Source organism: Pygocentrus nattereri, chromosome 26 (genome assembly GCF_015220715.1).
Source record: "Pygocentrus nattereri isolate fPygNat1 chromosome 26, fPygNat1.pri, whole genome shotgun sequence".
In the NCBI taxonomy this organism is placed as follows: domain Eukaryota; kingdom Metazoa; phylum Chordata; class Actinopteri; order Characiformes; family Serrasalmidae; genus Pygocentrus; species Pygocentrus nattereri.
Genome location: NC_051236.1, coordinates 7,872,501 through 7,892,264, shown reverse-complemented (window position 1 = coordinate 7,892,264; position 19,764 = coordinate 7,872,501). Strand labels below are relative to the sequence as shown.

The 19,764-nt window shown below is 38.7% G+C and overlaps 1 protein-coding gene across 2 annotated transcripts in view; it reads left to right on the top strand.

The window, feature by feature from the left end:
• Positions 1-19,764, top strand: part of cacna2d2a (calcium channel, voltage-dependent, alpha 2/delta subunit 2a) — a 340,749-nt gene that overhangs the window by 262,910 nt on the left and 58,075 nt on the right. For both annotated transcript variants that reach the window (XM_017708409.2, XM_017708410.2), the window contains exons 9-10: positions 9,783-9,833; positions 12,358-12,457. In XM_017708409.2, the coding sequence (XP_017563898.1) occupies positions 9,783-9,833; positions 12,358-12,457 (151 nt within the window). The remainder of the gene's footprint in view (positions 1-9,782; positions 9,834-12,357; positions 12,458-19,764) is intronic.

Sequence of the window (19,764 nt, the reverse complement as noted above, 5' to 3'; positions counted from 1 at the left end):
ACAGTACCTACTGACTAACTTTCAGCAATACATATAGCCTAGCTTAGAGCTGTAGTATAATAAAGTCACAACCAATCCTGTTCTAAACACAGTCAGTGTATTTTGTGCGTTTCTTTAAGCTCTGCTCAAATTAAAGTTGCTAGCTCACACCTTGAAAAATTCTAGCGTAGAATTGTTGCAAAAAGAAGGAATGCAGATAACATTTAATACATATAGTAAAGTGGTTAGTGTAACATAGTGGGTAGTACTGCTGCCCCGTGTGGTAGACGTTTGATTCCCATTATTTTGGCGTAATGGGCTGACCTACAGGCAGCTACTTGTTACTCCGCAGTTCATGTAGTTACTGTACACTGGTTGTTGTTGGTGTTATTGCTTACAGGCTTTCTGTAACAGGCCTAAATCTGCGGTTTTTATGGCGTCCAGTGTTGTAGATGCTGATGATACCCATGATATACTCAGAGAAATGTAAAGCCTGTCACCATAACAATAACAATAAAATATTACCATATTGTTTATGCTGCTTTTACTCCCAGCCAGATAATATGAATAGATTACCCCTTCCTCAGTCTTACTAGCCACGTCTAAAGACTCGCTAAACAGAAAGAATGAAGAAAAGAACAATTGCCACAAATTTGAGGAGTTGACAAAAGAAGCTGAATTCTCGAGTGGACGGCTGGATCAGAGACAGGAGGAGCGCGTGTTAGCCAGCACTGCAGGTGCATAAGATAACTGCCAGTAACTGGACGCGAGCCAGCTCCATGGTGGTCAGATGCATTTCAGTGAATAAAAAGCTAGAGCTGACTTAAATAACAGATTGATGAATGAAAATAACAATGAGAGTCTCCGAAGAATTGTATTTATGGCTCATAGCATTCATAATCCATAATTTATCTGGAGGACAGACAATACAAACAGGCCACAGCACCAGAACAAAGACTTTTACAGTTATTTGAATTGAACTTTTACATTTTGTGGAGAGAGAGAGAGAGAGAGAGAGAGAGAGAGAGAGAGAGATAAAGCAGAGAGAGGAGGGAGACATAGAGAGCTAGAAAAGCATATGTATGTGAGAGAGAGCGAGAGAGAGAGAGAGCTAGAAAAGTGTATGTGAAAGAGAGAGGAGAAATAGAGAGAAAAAGATAAAACAGAGAAGGATGGAGAGAAAGAGAGAGAGCTAGAAAAGAGTATGTATGTGAGAAAGAGAGAGAGAAAGAGAGAGAGAGGTAAAGAGTGAAATAAAGAGAGTACAGTGCCCCGCTGGTGACATCCTGTATAAATAAAAGTAGTGCGGCCATGACTTAGTAAGCCATGGAAACAAGACAGTTAAGTTGTGGCCATGATTTAGTAATATGTGGGAATAAGATCCTAATGCATGGCCACAACTTAGTAAGGCATGATCTTGTTCCCATGCCTTACTGTGTCATAGCCATGCATTAGGATCTTGTTCTCACGCATTAATGAGATGTGGCTACATGTTACTTTTTATTTTTATGGTATGTCACCAGCATGGCTCCATAAGAGAAAGACACCCAATGGAAGATTGTTTTAGGGAACCACAAATGGTTCTTCCAGCATCGTTCCAAAGACGCCTTTCTGACCCCTGCGCTTTAGATTCTGGACATCAGTGAGAGTGTCACAGCTGATTGAATGGAGAATGCAGTAGAAGCATAAGGAATGACCTAATTTTTTACAGCAGAGAAGCCAAACGGTCGTTCACCAGAGTAGGAAGACTCAGGATGTTAAGGGACAGGACCAAGGACTGAGCTTCTCCCCCAGTGAGTGGTCTTTTTGAGGGTTATCCAGATTGGTCTTGGAAAAGAGGCAACCACAGAGTCCATCATCCTACTGGTTGTTGCCATAACAGAGCATAATTTCTTTGTTTAGCACTACTGGAGAGTAGAACCCATCTGTCCCAGTGCTAACATGATCCTCCAACTCAGATGGCACATCTGAGAACCTGAGGCCTAGCAGCACCACAGGGTGTGTGAGGCTAACCAGCAAAAACAGCTTCAATTTGCTAGGGAGCATAAAGATTGGACTCTGGAGCAATGGAAGAAGGTCATGTGCTCTGATAAGTCCAGATTTACCCTGTTCCAGAGTGAAGGGCACATCAGGGTAAGAAGAGAGGCTGCTGAAGTGATGCACCACCCGTCATTCTTGGTGCCTACTGTACAAGCCTGTGGAGGCAGTGCTCTGATCTGGGGTTGCTGCAGTTGGTCAGGTCTAGGTTCAGCAACGTTATGTGCCCAAAGAATGAGGTCAGCTGACTACCTTAATATACTGAACGACCAGGCTATTCCATCAATGGATTTTTTCTTCCCTAATGGCACGGGCATATTCCAAGATGACAATGCCAGGATTCATTGGGCTCAAATTGTGAGAGAGTGGTTCAGGGAGCACAAGACATCATTTTAAAAAATGGATTGGCCACCACAGAGTCCAGACCTGAACCCCATTGAGAATCTTTGGGATGTGCTGGAAAAGACTTTGCGCAGTGGTCCAAATCTCCCATCATCAGTAGAAGATCTTGGGGGAAACGTTAATGCAGTTCTGGACAGAAATAAATGTTGTGACATTGCAGAACCTTGTGGAAATGATGCCACAGCTAATGCGTGCCATAATCAAAGCTAAAGGCCGTCCAACGAAATATTAGAGTGTGTGACCTTTTCATTGGCCAGGCAGTGTGTATATATATATATATATCTTCTGCATGAACATCAGAAGTAATAGAAACCTTTAGACAGAGTTATCTAACATTCAAAAGCAGGGAAACAGACGCTATGAGGAAGCAGTTTACCACTTTGTACTCGTATGTGTTTTATGTTTGGATATGAAAAGAAATCATTAGACTATAATTGCTTTAGAACCCTTCTCAAATCACATGAGCCAATTTAAGGAAGCAGTGTCTAGGAAACTGGTATACTGTTAGCTTCTAGGATTATCAGTGAAATGAATTTTGGAAAAAAGTCATTTAAGCAGTTATTATACTTCAGCAATGTACATGAGTTCTTCTAGCTAGAGACCGCACGATATGACTTTTTAATTTCCAGTACCGATTTAAAACTGCTAAGCTTTAAAATGAGGTATTTGTATTTGAAGCACTTCACAGTGGAACCTTGAACGCTCAAAGAACAATCTGAATGGACTATTGGTTTGTTGCATTGTTAAATCTTTATTCTCTATGATGGAAACGTGTGGTGATTTTTCAAAAAAAGGGTTTATTTAGCAACAAAGTTGTTTCTGTTATTGTTGCAAATCAAAGAATGTTTTTGGTATTGTACATTTGTATGCAAAAGTTTGGAGGCCTCCGGTCAAATGACATGTCCAATGACATCTACTGAGAACATAATATTGCAAATTTAAATGCACTATTACTGTTTATTTGCTGAATTTAACATACCGGAAAAAACATAGATAAAACATAAAATGTGGCCTGTTTAAACGTTATGGCACATGCTTCATTTATAATGTTAAATATTGCTGCTGTCGGAAGAGAACCGTTTTCTCAATTTTTTGACGTTTTTCTGTTTTTGACATAAGTTGAAAATGCCTGATATCCTTTACATTGTATGTAAATTTTATGATGAATAGACTAAAAGAAATTATTCAAAATGTCTTGGCAAAAACTCTGGTTCCATTGAAGTACATTAAAAGTAAAGTAGTTTTTTCCTTCCCCTGTAAAGTTATCATTTTGGAGATATGAGGTTTTCTTCCGACAACAGAAATAAATCGAAATTGTGCACTAAAATTTGCTGAACAGTGTCATATTTAGGTGTGTTTTCTGGAGAGGATATGTTCACTCAGTTTTCACTTAGAAAATCAACAAAACATGTAATTTGACCAAGGGCTTTCAAACTTTTCATACAACTGAATAAGAACCTCTTCGAGATTCCCCATTAAGACACCAAAAAACAGAAATCCCCAAAATGTTTAAACGACCAACACATTATTACTGTTGCTAATCGATGTTACAAACACTCCATGTATGTACACGTATTATCTAAGACATGTATTTTTTATTTAATGCAATGCTGATATAGTACTTAAAGTAATTATCATGATATTAAGTTTTTATATAAGCACATACCTACATCGGACTAGATAGAAACACAATCAGAAACTATCCCTTTAACCTTTTTTGACTGAATGTGTTGCCGCACATTAGTGGCCAGTGTTTCTACACTTTTTGTCACCACTTGCTAACCAATCAGAGCATTAAATACACCAGCCTGCAGAATGAACTCCTAGGTCCTCACCAGTGTGCTCGAAGTTTTATTACACACTTCTATAACCCAAGAAGTGAAGTCCCTGTAGTTACTGAATAATAAGCCTTAGTATGTAATAAGCCTGGGATTTTTAAATTGAAAGCAAAGATTCAGAGACCTTGCCGCACAGCTGTGAAAACATGACAGCGTTTAACTAAATCATTAACTAATTCCAGCTTGACTTTTGAAAACTAAAGATGTTCAGCTTTAGACCAATGAGATCTGAAGATTTGTATTGAATACCAAGATGCTTGGGAAATGTCAGCAGTGAAATGTGGTTCTATACAACTAGACTGAAATACATCACCAGTAAAATCATAAACTACAAATGTTTATTGGCAGCATTGAGAGAAATGGACACAGACTGGTACATATAGACAACAGAGACTTTCTCTAACTTTTATAAGTTGACAGAGTGCTTGAGTATTCTGGATATTCATTTAAACTGTTTTATTCTGTATATTTCTTTTGCTTTTGTTTTTTTTATGTGAAGATTTCCAGTTTTTTTATGCATTTGCATATTATTTTAGTCTTAAACACTGAAAGTTTGTAGATTACTTGATAATATTGTAGTATATCATCATGATACAGTCCAAATAAGAAGATATGCCCAGCCAGACACTTTAAGCCTTAGTTTCCAAAGGGCTATACGTTCTGGTGCTGTGCTGACAAAAACAGACACAATATGACATAAAAATCTCTTGTCACTGGGCTGCAGCTCTGAGAAAAGCACTTGTAAGCCCCAGCATTTACTCAAAAAAACCACCAAAAAAAACATCTTGAAGTTCCATTGATCTCAGCCTAGAAGGCATTGTCCATCAGTCCTGCACGACCTGGCACTCGTTCAAATTACAGATCTCAGTAATTAAACTGATGTAAGTCAAGCTTGAACACTTCGTGGCTTCCCCAGTGTCAGTATAGAACTGGAGGAACGAGTAGATGGTCTAACTTTAATGTAGCACTTATCAAAAGTAACTGAATTCCTTCTAACTTCTTGCTTTACCCCTGCACAAAGCCTGAGCATCCTCAGAGTGAAGGTCCTACACTAATAGAACTGTGCCCCCTTCAGCTGAGGTCCCTCAAAGCCTTAGTTTGTCAAGTGGTTTAGCGAGATTAGTCTCCAAGCAGAGGGTCTGAGTTCACAGCGCAGGTTTTGAGTGTTGCATGCTAACTGCTTGGCTGGGCTTCAGAAAGCCTCCTCGCTGGGCCGGCAGGCGCCTGGTGCCCACTCCTCACTCCGGCTCAGCAGCCTCATTAGCGTGAAACAAGAGACCTCAGACAACTGGTCCGCTCCTGCTAGCGCAAAGCGCTAACTACCCGTCTGTACAGCAGCCAGCTAGCGCACAATGCACACGTTTTGTTTTTTTTTTCTCCTCCCAAAAGCCTCTGACGATGAAAGTAGATCGACCACATCCATCAGACGACCGGGCCTATTGTGTCAGCCGTAATGTGTTTTTAATTGCGCGTGTTTATTCGTTTTATTTTTTCCTTTTCTTTTGATTTGAGTCTATATGTCACGCTCTATCAGCTGTGGACAGATGCTGCCCTCTTCTCCCTCTGTTTTTTCTTCCTGGTGCCACACATCTCTCACTGCCTGCGCTAGGCTATGCTAAAAACGGCCGCCGTGTCGTTAAGAGACAGGGCCCTTCTCCAGAGCACAATTTGCTAGCGCTAGCACAAAGACAGCGGGAGATGGACGGACTGACTAATGTGTTTGTCAGCGGCCTGATGAGTCAGCTGAAGAACAAAGCCTGTCCGGCCTGGCTTTTCTCCTGACGCTGCGCTGCTCAAACTGCACCCTTGGTTAGCGTAGCACTAACTGTTTTGACAAGGAAGATGCAGTTTTGAGTTCATTCGGACACAAAGAGGCGAACAAGCGTTGCCAGATTAGTTTCTGGCCAAAAAACGTTCAAAACATGCAAAAATGCTCAAAAAAGGGTAAAAAAAGTCAAGAAAAAAGTCAAAGGTCAGCATTCAACCACCAGGACATCGATACTAATCTGCCAGGGGACAATAACTACTAATGTCCCGCATTCGCAAATTTGGAGATTATTTGTTGCTACACACTCTTAAAAACAATGGTTCTTCAAGTTAGTAATGGTTCTTCTTCTTTAGTAAAGAAAGTGGTTCTATATAGTACCATGAACACTCAAAGGACCCTTTGCATAATTAAAGGGTTCTTTGCATTTTGAAAGGCTCCTTAAAGTGATGGAGAAAGTGCTATATATTTTTGAAAATGGTTTTATGTAGCACCAAAAAGTGTTCTGCTATTGAGGCAATGTCAAGCACCCTTTTTTGGTGCTATATAGAACCCCTTTCATAAAGGTTCTACATACAACCATCTACAGCACATTATTTATCAATTTCATGATGGAAAGAACCTTTAAAGGGTGCAAATGGTTTGGTTTTCATCTTTTTTATTTATCTCTACTTTTTTTTACCAAAGGCTTTTCTACATAATCTTTAGACTCCAATCAGGAAATCCAAAAAAAAACTTTTTCTCAAATAAATGTCTTTTTAAACGTGCTTATATTGTTTATATAATACCTCAAGCAGATCACTGTCCATTACAATTCCCAACTACTACAGAAATATGTACAGTCAGTGATGCCAGTGAGCAGTCAGTGCTGTCTTGCCTTTGAGGTTGTGAATGATGCTGATCCTCTCAACAGAACTGAATGAAATGTATGTCAATCAAAGTTTCCATAACTAATTCGATGTGGGTCATATCAGCTGCATTACTAAGCAAAGCATTCATTGAAAAACCTCATGACAAACAAGTCCAAATTTTATCCGCCCATCAAACAAAAATCAGCCAAAAATTGCCCAGTTGGCTTGAACCACCCAAACTGGCAATAGTGGAAGTGAAGTTAGCCTTGCTCCCTCATACTGAAGCTTTTGGATTAACCTTTGTTACCTCAAAAATACCTCAGAAACTCCTCTGCCTGTGTAAAGTGTCATAGCCTGGCCTTGTTTTCTGTGTGGAATATTCAGATGTGTTAGTCTAATGTTGAGAAAAACGGTAGCATTGTATTTTGGTAGTCGGTCATAGCTTTGTATGTTATGTTAATGTGCTTTGTCATGTTAGGTAATGATTTGTAGTACAGCATAACATCTCTGATCCTTATCGGTTTGACTTCACAATTTTATATTGTTTTCATGTTTATGTTTATCCCTCACTACAATACCCAGCATGCATTATGCAAATATGTAGTTCGGCCATCTGCAATCCCTGTGGAGCCAAGCAGTCCTCACTGTTAGCCACTGATCCAAATATATTCAGTCATGCTAGCAAAAGGTCATCACACAAAATTGTAAACAAAATATCTTTATTCAATCCAAGGTTTGTTTTCCTTTAGCTAGAGAGAAGAAGCAGAACTTAGGTAAGGTATCTAGATAGCCACCTACAACCCCAATTCCAATGAATTTGGGACGTTGTGTAAAACATAAATAAAAACAGAATACGATGATTTGTAAATCCTTTTCAACCTCAATTCAATTGAATACACTACAAAGACGAGATATTTAATGTTCAAACGGATAAACTTTATTGTTTTTTGCAAATATTCACTCATTTTGAATTTGATGCCTGCAACACATTCCAAAGAAGTTGGGACAGGGGCAACAAAAGACTGGGAAAGTTGAGGAATACTCAGAAACACCTGTTTGGAACATTCCACAGGTGAACAGGTTAATTGGAAACAGGTGAGTGTCATGACTGGGTATAAAGGGAGCAACCCTGAAAGGTGTTGTTTTTATTAATGTTTTACACAACATCCCAACTTCATTGGAATTGGGGTTGTACCTTGCTAACCAAACTTTTAGCTTGTTGTCTTCTTAGTCTGCAGAGTCATTTCTATCATTTATACAATCCATTGCTTCCATCCTAATGACTGTGTGAAGCCAGTTATTACAGTAATACAGCTGCTAGATACAGTATTAGGTTTTCCAGCACTAATGTTAGTTGTCTGCCTTTTACATTCTCCATTTAGATTTGTAGTTTTTGGATGAGTTGTAGAATGCAAATAAACATTTACAGCAGATGTAGTGAGGCTTACATATTTAATTTTGGTCAGAGTGTCTCTTTATTTGACTGAGACCCCATTTACACCAGGTCACGTTGTGCATCTTGGAGTATCAGGATTATATCTGAATCAGGCCAAGCCACATAAAAATGTATAAACACACTTAAATTTTACACATTTAAAACAGATACGAATCTGATCACTCAAACCACTTCACGATTTGGTCTGAGACGCATTTGAGCCACATGTAGCAGTGTAAACGCAGCTCTCCAAGACACTTTCGACACGCAGAACCCCTCCCAGTATAACTAAACTCCCTCCCAGTAAAACCAAAACTCCTCCCAGTGCAACCAAAACCCCTCCCAGTGCAACCAAAACCCCTCCCAATGCAGCCAAAACCCCTCCCAGTACAACCAAAACCCCTCCCAGTACAACCAAAACCACTCTCCTACAACCAAAGCTGCCTGAAGTATAACAAAATTCCTCCAAGTACAACCAAAACCCCTCTCAATACAACTAAACTCCCTCCCAGTAGAAACAAAACTCCTTCCAGTGCAGCTAAAACCCCTCCCAGTACAACCAAAACCCCTACCAGTGCAACCAAAACCCCTCCCAGTACAACCAAAACCCCTACCAGTGCAACCAAAACCCCTCCCAGTACAACCAAAACCTCTCTCCTACAACCAAAGCTCCCTGAAGTATAACAAAATTCCTCTCAGTACAACTGAAACCCCTCCCAGTTCAACCAAAACTCCTCCCCATGCAGTCTGTTACTGGGCATGTGATCCGTGTCTGCGAGAAGGATAATCATGGTGGACGCACATGTTGAAGGACTGGACGAAACAAATTGCTTAATTGCAATGTGGACAGACATTGCTGTGCAAAACAAACTGCAGACGACGAGCCTGAACAAATAAACAATTAGTGATTTATTGCTAAATAATGAGTAAATTTGCATGTTTGGTCCCACACAGCAATCGGATTTCAGTCCAAATAATAAGACCCATTTGACTACCAAGTGTAAATGCATGTGGCTAAAATCTTATCAGGATACAATCCAGGTACAAGTCACATGAAGTAAATGTCTTTTAATCCAGCTTTCAACTTTTCAGTGATTCACTAACCCTAAACCCAACCCTCTAACCTTCATCTACTCCTGACCCTTCTCCTGGTGCCAACTCTGCTCGTTTTACTAGATAAAGGTTGCAGTTTGAGCATTTGTTGATGAGCTATAGGCAACCGTCAAAATAAAGTGGGAATAAATAAATGTGGATTACAGTAACATTACTACTAAACTGCGTTTAGAGTAAACTCCCCAGATGTACAGCTTTTTAAGATTAAAGATAAAGGCATCTTCCTCTGTGTTTTAGTCCAGTGTCAATGGTGCCGTTAGATTTGAACATTTAAAATATAATAGGCCTGAAAGAAGCTTGTTAAAAGTCAACTAAATGGGTTTATAATGCCTTTAACTGATTTTCTTTTCTGTCTTTAACAGGTACATCCAGGGCGCCTCTTCTCCTAAAGACATGGTCATCATTGTAGATGTGTAAGTACCCCCCCCCCCCCTTATCACTCTCACACACATACGCGTGCCATTGCTAGTCAATAGAAGGAAAAAGAATTAGACTCAAAAATAAGTATGGCACTCTAGTGCCACCTGTTGGTTTCAAAAGCCACTGGACCAGCATTTCAGCCTTCCAACGTCATGTTGGCATCCAAAGCAGCACTCATTTTTCATATCACAGTGTTATTGTACCCGCTGAAAAATGACTTGGAGGTTATGTGCGATGAAAAATGGCATTAGATTTGCGCCTTGCTGTTTGAATTGCTGATATATCTGCAGCAGGTACAGAAACAAGAATGACTTTGAACCAGTGTTCTAGATCATGACATATCTTATCTGGCCTCTGAAATACACAGTAGGGAGGAATAATACGTATCAGAATATCCTCCTGTATAACCCGGTTGATGGGCTTCAAACTGGTGGGAAATACTGAAGGACACTTAAGGGTTAATGGGTTGCCATTGATTTATTGGTGCTGGAACAAGGATTTTGAAAACGCGAAAAGCAAACTTACTTTTATCCAAGGAGCACTATGACTCAGTCTGCAGACACCATTTTAATTCGTGAATCCAGCTTTAAAGTGCTGGTTTTCAACTGCACACATACAGCTTGCAAAATCTCCATAGAAAACCATTGACCAATAGAATGGGATGCTCTGGAGCAGCAGCAGATGAGCCTAAGATCACAATGTCCCAATGCCATGAGCACTGAGAGGGTTCTAAAAGCCCCCCAGCATTGGGCTGTGGAGTCAGTACCTGACCTCTCTAATGCTCTTGTGGCTGAATGCAGTCAAATCCTCACAACACTGTTACAACATCTAGTGTAAAGCCTTCCCAGAAGAGCAGAGGCAGTTACTGCACGCAAAGAGGACAAACTCTTTATTAATACCCTTCATTTCAGAAAGTACAGAATTTGCTTTATGAACAAACAACAATAAATGCATGAAATTGCTGCATTTTCTACATTGTAATCTGAAAAAATTGTTAAATAAAGAAAATCTAGTCACCCCTTTTCCAAAGTTGATGCATCCTTGGACATATTACAGCACAGAAAGTGAATTAAGGTCATAAACAATGTGAAATAGAGCAGCACTGTCCTCCTCCCTTTCAACTTCTCTTTACTCATTGATAGTGCCACTGTATTATAAATGAATCACCCATTTCATCTAAAACTACTTCTGTACTGGAAATCTAATCCAGTAATATGCAACATATTTTTACATTGTGTGTCTCCTTATTGCAATACAACTCTACAGTGAAGTGCCCATATCATGGAAACCCAAATTTGTCCTTATTTTTTAAAATAATATAGTACATAAACATTTGTTTACATTAGTTTCTGAATGTACTGTTAACTCCCCAAACCCTACTGTACAAATATGGAAGTTAATATTCTGAATTCATTGTTTTTGTGATACCGCAAAAACCAACATATTTACATATATTGGCTATCCAGCCTACAGCAGTTTAGCTCAACCCCTTTACGTTGAACTTATGTGGAGTGTTTCAGTCTGGCCTGCTTTTTTAACATGGCACAATACCACTCAGAATGCAGTAGTAATCAAAACAGCCTGATTCATTTGGTAACACTTCATTTTAAGGCTACCTACATGAGGATGATACATGATAACACATGCATAAAAATTGAAGAACATATTCATAAGGCAATACTTGAGTATTTATAACAGCTTATGTCATTAGTCGCAAGATGCCATTATTCTGAAGTAAATGACATCTTACCATAAGAGTTTTGTACATTAACTCATGTGGGCCTGTGTAGAACTGATACAAACTTCTAAACTAGACCTTCTTTCTAAGTTCCATTACTTGTGAATGAAGCTTCATAATAGTGTTATAAATGTCCTGCACTATAGTTGAAGGTCCCATATGCCAATGCAATGTCATTTACTTCATAGAGCATCTTCTGATATCTGGCGTTTACTAGCGTGAGCTTGTCATAAGTGGTCAAATATTGCTTCATAAATATGCTGTTTGGTGCTTATGCCTGTGTTATGTAGTCCCTATGTAGGTAACCTTCAAATAAAGTGTTACCATTCATTCTAAAGGATCGACAGAGATTGGAGTAAAGTGATTATAAAAGATGTTTTTGGTACAGTCCGCACAAACGGCATTTGAATCTAGTCTTGAAGATTGGCCAGGTGCCCCCTCCAGCACCACCAAACCCATCTTATGGACACACAGATCGGCTCCACTCTGCTGCTATGTTGTTAGCTTTTAACTTGCGCCCTGGAATTCACATTAGATGGACATGGCTGAGAAACAGTGGTGTAGGATGCTTAGCAACAGGTGCTGCTTAGCAACAGCTTTCAGTCCATATGTTTCCGTGCGCTGCAGTTACGAGGCAATGAATTGTGAAAAAATGAAAAATGTGCGTTGTAATAAGTTGTTTATAGCATGCTGCTTTATGTAGCTCTAGCTGAAATGATATAATTCCTGAGTGTCACAGTAAATTTTCCCAAATGTGTGCCTGTGCCTGTGTGTTATAGGAGTGGCAGCGTCAGTGGACTGACTCTGAAACTGATGAAGACTTCTGTGATTGAGATGCTGGACACACTGTCTGATGATGACTATGTAAATGTAGCTCAGGTAAGGGCATTTAAAAGCTGCCTTTTTTCATGCTGTGCCTAGGGGCTGGGCAATAAAGCAATATGTCATTCATATCATGATAAATTATGTCAGGATAAGCTGTTGTGAGCTGTTCTACATTGTGGGCATCATCAGTACCTTTCGAGCACTCGAGCTGCATGCATCATTCAAAAGACAGATTTAGGCCAGTTGACCGTTTCCCAGATTCAGACAAGCCCCGCCTCTCTTAGTTACTGTTGCTGTATCTGACAAACTTTCAGTTCACGCTCCTCTATAGCACTTGTGCTAACAAACTAAGACAAAGTACAAAATAAACTATAGAAGCTCACAGAGGAGCATATCTGAAACCTTGGTTTATTCAGGAGTCAATTGGCTTCATACGATGTTCTGTTTAGCCCTGCCTCTTCACATCAATAGTTACTAAGGAGTGTTTCAGCCCAAACTGCTTTTTTTGTGTAAGGCACAGTGCAGGCCAGCCAATCAGAGATCATTTACACATATAAATCTTAAAGGCACATTAACAAAACCTGCCTATTATTTTTTTCAACCTCTCTTTATCACTAATAATCATGTAGAAATGAATTATTACTGTTTTTGCTATGACACACAATCGCTATACAGGGACCTCATAGAAGAAAATGAAACGTACAATATTGTTTCTTTAAAAGAAAAAAGGGATTCAGGAAACCTTAGTTAGTTAGACCTTAGTTTGAACGTGACAATTTAACTCGGCTAATTACATGATCATGTCTCAGCTAGACTAGCAGTCTCAGTTAGACTAACGTCAAAACTCTGGTATGCATTTAAACATAAATACAAATGTTATATTGTTGACCATGTTGTCCACTCTTAAAGGAGAGCTTTACAGATTTTTCTCCCTGTAGAGAAACTTGGTGGTGATAGGAACCAGGGGTATTTACCATCAAAAACTTGTGAACCTCAATTTGTCTACAGAGTTTTTATAAGAAATGATGATGACGGTAAAATAGTGGTAAAGCAGAAAAATACAATTTCTCTGGGGACTATTTTGCCTCACAGCATTGTATTTGTGTCTCTTAAAATGAAATGTTTTAAGCCAAAAACCTTACTCAACACTATGATATACAATCTCAGGCATCAGACAGTGAATTCATAACCATTTCATGTAATAACTTTCTGTGGGGGAGCTTTAAGAGGAATTAAACTCTTCAGATGTCTGGATCCTATCACCACCACTGTGAACCATTCTCACTCTGCAAGTTTCTCTAGAATCAAGCACTTCACATCAAACCGATCTGGATGACTTCATTTACATCTTCAACATTAAATCTAAACTATTTATAATCAGTGGAATTCCCCTTTAACTTTGCCCTATAAAGGAATACCAACAAAAAACTACAGGAACACAAAATAGGCACAAAAAGCAACAACAGCACTGTTCAATAGAGTGTAAAGAAATGATATCTTGGCAAGTACAACCAACTTAAATCAGCTTACATGTATTATTGGTGTATTTTTAACTTACATTTACATTTATTGCATTTTGCTGACGCTCTTATCCAGAGCGACGTACAATTTGATCATTTTACACAGGTAGGCCAAGGTGGTGTTAGGAGTCTTGCCCAAGGACCCTTATTGATATAGTGTAGGGTGCTTGCCCTGGTCGGGGGATTGAACCCCAGTCTACAGCGTAGAAGGCGAAGGTGTTAACCACTACACTATCCAACCACCAAACTTATTTCCAGATGTTTAGACTTGTTTTAAGTAATTTTATGTCATGAAAGTGTCTCATTCTGACAGATAATTTTTCTTGTGTCAATACATATAGCTCAAAGAATTATCTGCCAACAGAATAAGACAGTTTCACTAGATAAAATGCCTTAAAATGCAACTATAAACATTTAGAAGTAAGCCTTCATAAACCTAGTGTTATTATAATAATCTCATAATGATACATTTTAGAAACACACTGCAAAAAATAGGATCTTGTCAAGTGAAATTATCCTAAATATAGTCAGTAAATCTAATAATCCTCCTGCTGAGATTGCTGTAAGCGTAGTTCAAGATTATTTAGCTTAATACTAGACATTTTCTAATTGTTTTAGGTCATTTTAATAAGTAAAAATATCTCATCATATTTGCAGATAATTTACCTTGTTTTAAGAAATTAGTTATTTCTGTCAGTATAAGGACGTAATTTTACTTTAATTACCTAAAACAAGTAAAAATGTCTAGAAATAAGCTAGATCATTTTCTAATAAGTGCACAACTATCACAAAATAGGAACTATTAGATGCACAGACTAGATTTAATATCATTTCACTTGACAAGATACTATTTTTTGCAGTGCATTGACTACTTTTAAGTTGACCACTTGCCAAGATATGATTTTTTGCAGTGTGACGTTTTACAAACGTCCTGTACAGTGTGTGTATAAGTGCAGCCCACACACAGACAACCCCCCTATACATACAAAGTAAAACAGCAGTGTTTAGGAGGCCCAGTAATCCGGGCTAATCCGTGGCTCTTAGTGCGAGTGTGTCTCTTAATCCCGGCTCCGACGGAACAAAATGAGCAGCGTAATCTGAAGCGCGGCGCAGCCTATTTTACAGCCCCTCCAAAGAAAAGTGGACTTAGGCCACATTAAGGTGTGTCTGTTTGTGCGTGCGTGCATGTGTGTGTGTGTGCGTGCGTCTTGTTTTTCCTCTATAACTAGTCAAACACATGAAGAAATGTCAGCACACTACCATTTTATTATGTGAACTGCTTTTCCCTCGCTAACCCTAAAATGTCAGTTCATTTGAAATTTGACCTTCAAAAGAAAACACTATTAAAGGGGTCTGACATTAACAGCTTTGGAGCGCAGAACTAATCCTACAAACACGCACACTCACACATACTCAGCAGCACATATACTGCAAAAAACAATATCTTGGCAGGTGAAATGATCTCATACTGAAGCATTGAATCTCATTTTTTTTCTTTAATAAGATCACTTGTTTATTTTATCTTCGCTATTCTCATTTTAAGTCCTTTATAGCACAAACAAGCACACGAGTTGCTCACTGGGTTATTTTAACTATGCTGTCAGTAGTTCTGATATAAAGTCACACTGTCTTACTGCAGTGACTTTATTTGAAAGAGATGTGATTTGAAAGCCTTAGTAGGGCTGAATGTGTGGGTTTAACTTTAACTTAACTTTTTTGCCCTGTTGTTAACACTTCCATTGTGGTGAATTCTGACGAGTGACTCTTTGGACTTGCTTTGTGCCATAAATGTAACACTTTATTTGGATAGTATATTTTAGATTAGAGGTCACTAAAAGGCGGACCATGGTCTGAGTCCGGATCCAGGCGCTGTCTTATGCGGACCTGGACCTATAATCGATAAACTATGGATAATTACTTTCGAGGGGGTGGTCCTATTTTAATCAGCATAGCTTTTCTAGCCTTACAGTAGCTTTAGCGGCCGGAGACTCACAGACCAATCGCCTACTTTGTAACTATCACACGTGACACTACTCAGCCAGTCAGACCAGTCTCAAGTGAGTGACGCACACACACAGGGGAGGGATGAGATGAGACAGCGCAATCAGAGAAGAAAGTGAGCCAGATTATCTTACATGGTGTGCCCCAAAAAGAGAAAACTGACAATAAACGTTGTTGAAATATTACTGAGCTGTACTTGTTGTTGATATAAATACTAGGCTACTTCAGTAAGCAGTATATGGCACAGTCATAGTCAAGTTTGACAGTATGATGTTCCGGACCTTTGCTTAAGGAAATGATCTCTTACTAGACCTTCTTGAATTTTAATTAAAGACCCCTGATATAGATGTTTTGAAGACATACTTTACTGTAGACTTAATTTACTTTCAATGTACATTTAACTAAATATCTACTAAATTGTCCATAATTGTCTTCAACTCTAAACCTGTTTCTCATCCAACCTTAACCTCAACCCAAAACCTAAACCCAACCCTCACCCTGGTTCTAGCCCTAACCCTGGTCCAAGTCCTAACCGTAACCCCACCACTGTTTAGAATCAAGAGTTTCAACAGACAGTTTGTTAACAATTTGAACTGTAGATAATCTGTAGGGGACTACAGTGGACTATCTAAATAAAGTGAGACCTAATAGTCTAATTCTAAATGAGAGTGGTGAGTGTAATTCATCTTAAAATAAACAGAATAATCTTCCACTCACTGTGCTCTGTTAAGGCAAGTAGTCTTATCAGAGAGAAAAATGATTTATTTCCTTTAGATCCTTTCATTTGCTAAGATGGTATTTCTTGCAGTGCACACGCTTCAGTGATGCTGTCGCTTTTTCTGTTTTGTTTACAATGCATTTTTTGGAGCACCTGCTCTTGAACAGAACACACACACAGTCACACAAACACACACACACCTATACACAGACAGACACACACACACACACACTGTGAGAGTGCCAGTTGAACAGTGCTCCACCTGATGTAGCAGGTGTTACTGCTGCGGTGAGGGAATGAGAACTGACAGCAGTCTGATACACACACACACACACACACACACACACAAACAAAAGGCAGTATCTAAAAATAATTTTCATGATATTTTCTTGTAAAAAAACACAATTATGGATTAAATTTCCCCCACATTCACCCACAGTCAGCTGCAGCTGCAGCTAAAACTTCCTCTATCTTCTTTGTTTCAGCTTATACTTTTTTTTTATTATTTCATGCATATCTTTCATGAAAACTGTGTGTTCAAAGCTGCACTATGTAAGCTTTGGGGATTAGGAGACCTCTTTGTTGGAAATGTGTAATTGCATGCAGTGTACAGAAGAACATTTTGTTAAGTTAAGTGATACTTTTTTGATCCCACAAACGGGGAAATTCCACCTCCGCATTTAACCCATCCGTGAAGTGAAACACCACATACACACTAGTGAACACACACACACTAGGGGGCAGTGAGCACACACTTGCCCAGAGCGGTGGGCAGCCCTATCCACTGCGCCCGGGGAGCAGTTGGGGGTTAGGTGTCTCGCTCAAGGACACCTCAGTCATGGACTGTCGGCCCTGGGGATCGAACCGGCAACCTTCCGGTCACAGGGCCAGATCCCTAACCTCCAGCCCATGACTGCCCCAAAACATGGGTTTTGTAATGTGGGTTGTGCTTCGGACCCCTTCTCTGAACATGTGAAGCTGAAGTTTGTGAACGCACTGAAAGGGAAAGTGAGTTATTAATCAAGCTAGACCTTCTTTTTGCATCTGTGCTTGTGACGTTAATGCATAGTGTTGTGGAATTCAGCTATAGGTGCTTGTAGGACACTGTAAAGTATTATATTTTCATCTTATCTCATGAGATTCGTCAGGATACTTTAGCTGTACAGAAAATGCTTTGAATTTACTGTGCATTCTGTATACTGAGCAGGATGTCATGGACTCAAACCTGGAATGAAGACGTTTTTCAATGTTGTGCTCCTTCTTTATACTTAGAATGAATACAGATCATAAATCTTTTGCCTAATATTTCATAAAAGCTTTGAAATTGTATGACAGGCTGGTATTTTCAGTGTATATGTGCTGTTTCTGCGCTGACTGGCTCAAGAAAGCAATGCAAACAGCGTTTAATCTTGATTTTTTGTTTTCATTGCCATTAAAATTATTCATGAAGGCTTAGATTTTGACACCTTGTTATGCGTCTGGTTTGTTTTAAGTCAAGTCAAGAGGCTTTTATTGTCATTCCATCCATGTACAAGTGAAATTACATTCCTCCAGGAACATCACGGTGCAACAAGGTGCGAACGTGCAGACATAGTGTGGAAACAAAAAAATTAAGCTAGAAACAATATAATAAATACGATAAATTAAACAGACAGACACACATATTTTATGTTTGGTGAAAATGTTCAGTTGTTTTTCTCTTTTTTGCTAAGAAAATTTCTATTTTGGTCGGAAATTTCAGTGCATCCCTAAAAATAAGATTATCTGCATCATTCCTTGAATAAGTGTAGTTAAGTTCTTTTTTAAGAATCTGTATTTCAAGCATTCCCATTTTACTTTCACTACATTTGACAGTAAAATATTCTACATTTTTACAGTGTGGAGTTTCTACGCTACACAAACTCAAACGATTTAAAACTGGTTATACAATAATGAAATAACATTAAAAACAGATTACAGACTAACTGCAGTGGAAAACACTGAAAAAAGGAAAAGAAAAAAGATTCCTGATTGCAGTTAAAAAAGAAACAAGTATTGTTTTCATTAATAATAAACACAAAAAGGAAAAAAGACTCGAGCAGCTCTGACAAACTGTCAGAATTTACCAAAGTGCTGTAATATTTTGTGGGGTATCTTAAAACCAAATAACTGTCAATGTTCTAAATGTCTGGAAAGGGGGGGGTGTTTTATGAAAATTTATGAAACTTATTTCTGATTAATGAAAGTAAATCTCATTGTTTGACTATTTTTTCATCTCTGTTTTTCATGTCTGCAGCCAGACAGGTCTTAACAGAAATTGTTCATCAAATTAATACAAAACAATAATTAATAATAAATTAATAGCTAGAATAACTCATTTTCTTTAGACTCCTAAGTACACTTAAAAGCACATACTTTTGTATTTAACTCAGTAAATCTAGAAGGTGTTAAGTAAAGTTTTAGGCTGAGTATTTCTGCTTTTGTGTGATTTGTGTACTTGTTCTCATATTATTCTTCAGTAAGCTCACAATCATAAGCTCATTATCAGATACATTGAGTACATTTAAGATGCTTTTACTCACCAAGGAATAGTGTTGTTTTTTTGTTTGTTTGTTTTTTTGCAGTCTCAGTTCTGTTTCTCTCCATTGGATTTACACTGGTTATTGATCTAAAGGTAGCAAAGTCTGTTTTTTCAGAGAAGTTTATTCAGCGAAAAATGAACTAGATTACATTTCACTACGAACAGGCTTAGCTGCTCTTGTATTACTCGTTCAGCCACTTAATGTGTTTTAAATGGGCTTTAAGTTTTGTGCAAGCTGATCCTTTGATAGCTTCGGCAAACAAACTACAACTGCCAAAACAAATTAATTCTGATGTAAATGAGTCTAAATAGCATGAATTAAAAACAGATCATGATGCTTTTAGACCAAATGAAAGAGAAGAATTAAACGTTTAAACGTCTCTGCGTTTAAATTGTTTAGGGGGAAAATCCTGTTTAATTGCATTTTGATAAAACTCTCTCTCCTTATCTCTCTCTCCCTCTTTCTCTCTCGCTCTTTCTCTTGCTCTCTCTCTCCCGCTCCCTCTTTCTCTCTCTCTCTCTCTCTCTCTCTCTCTCTCTCTCTCTCTCTCTCTCTCTCTCT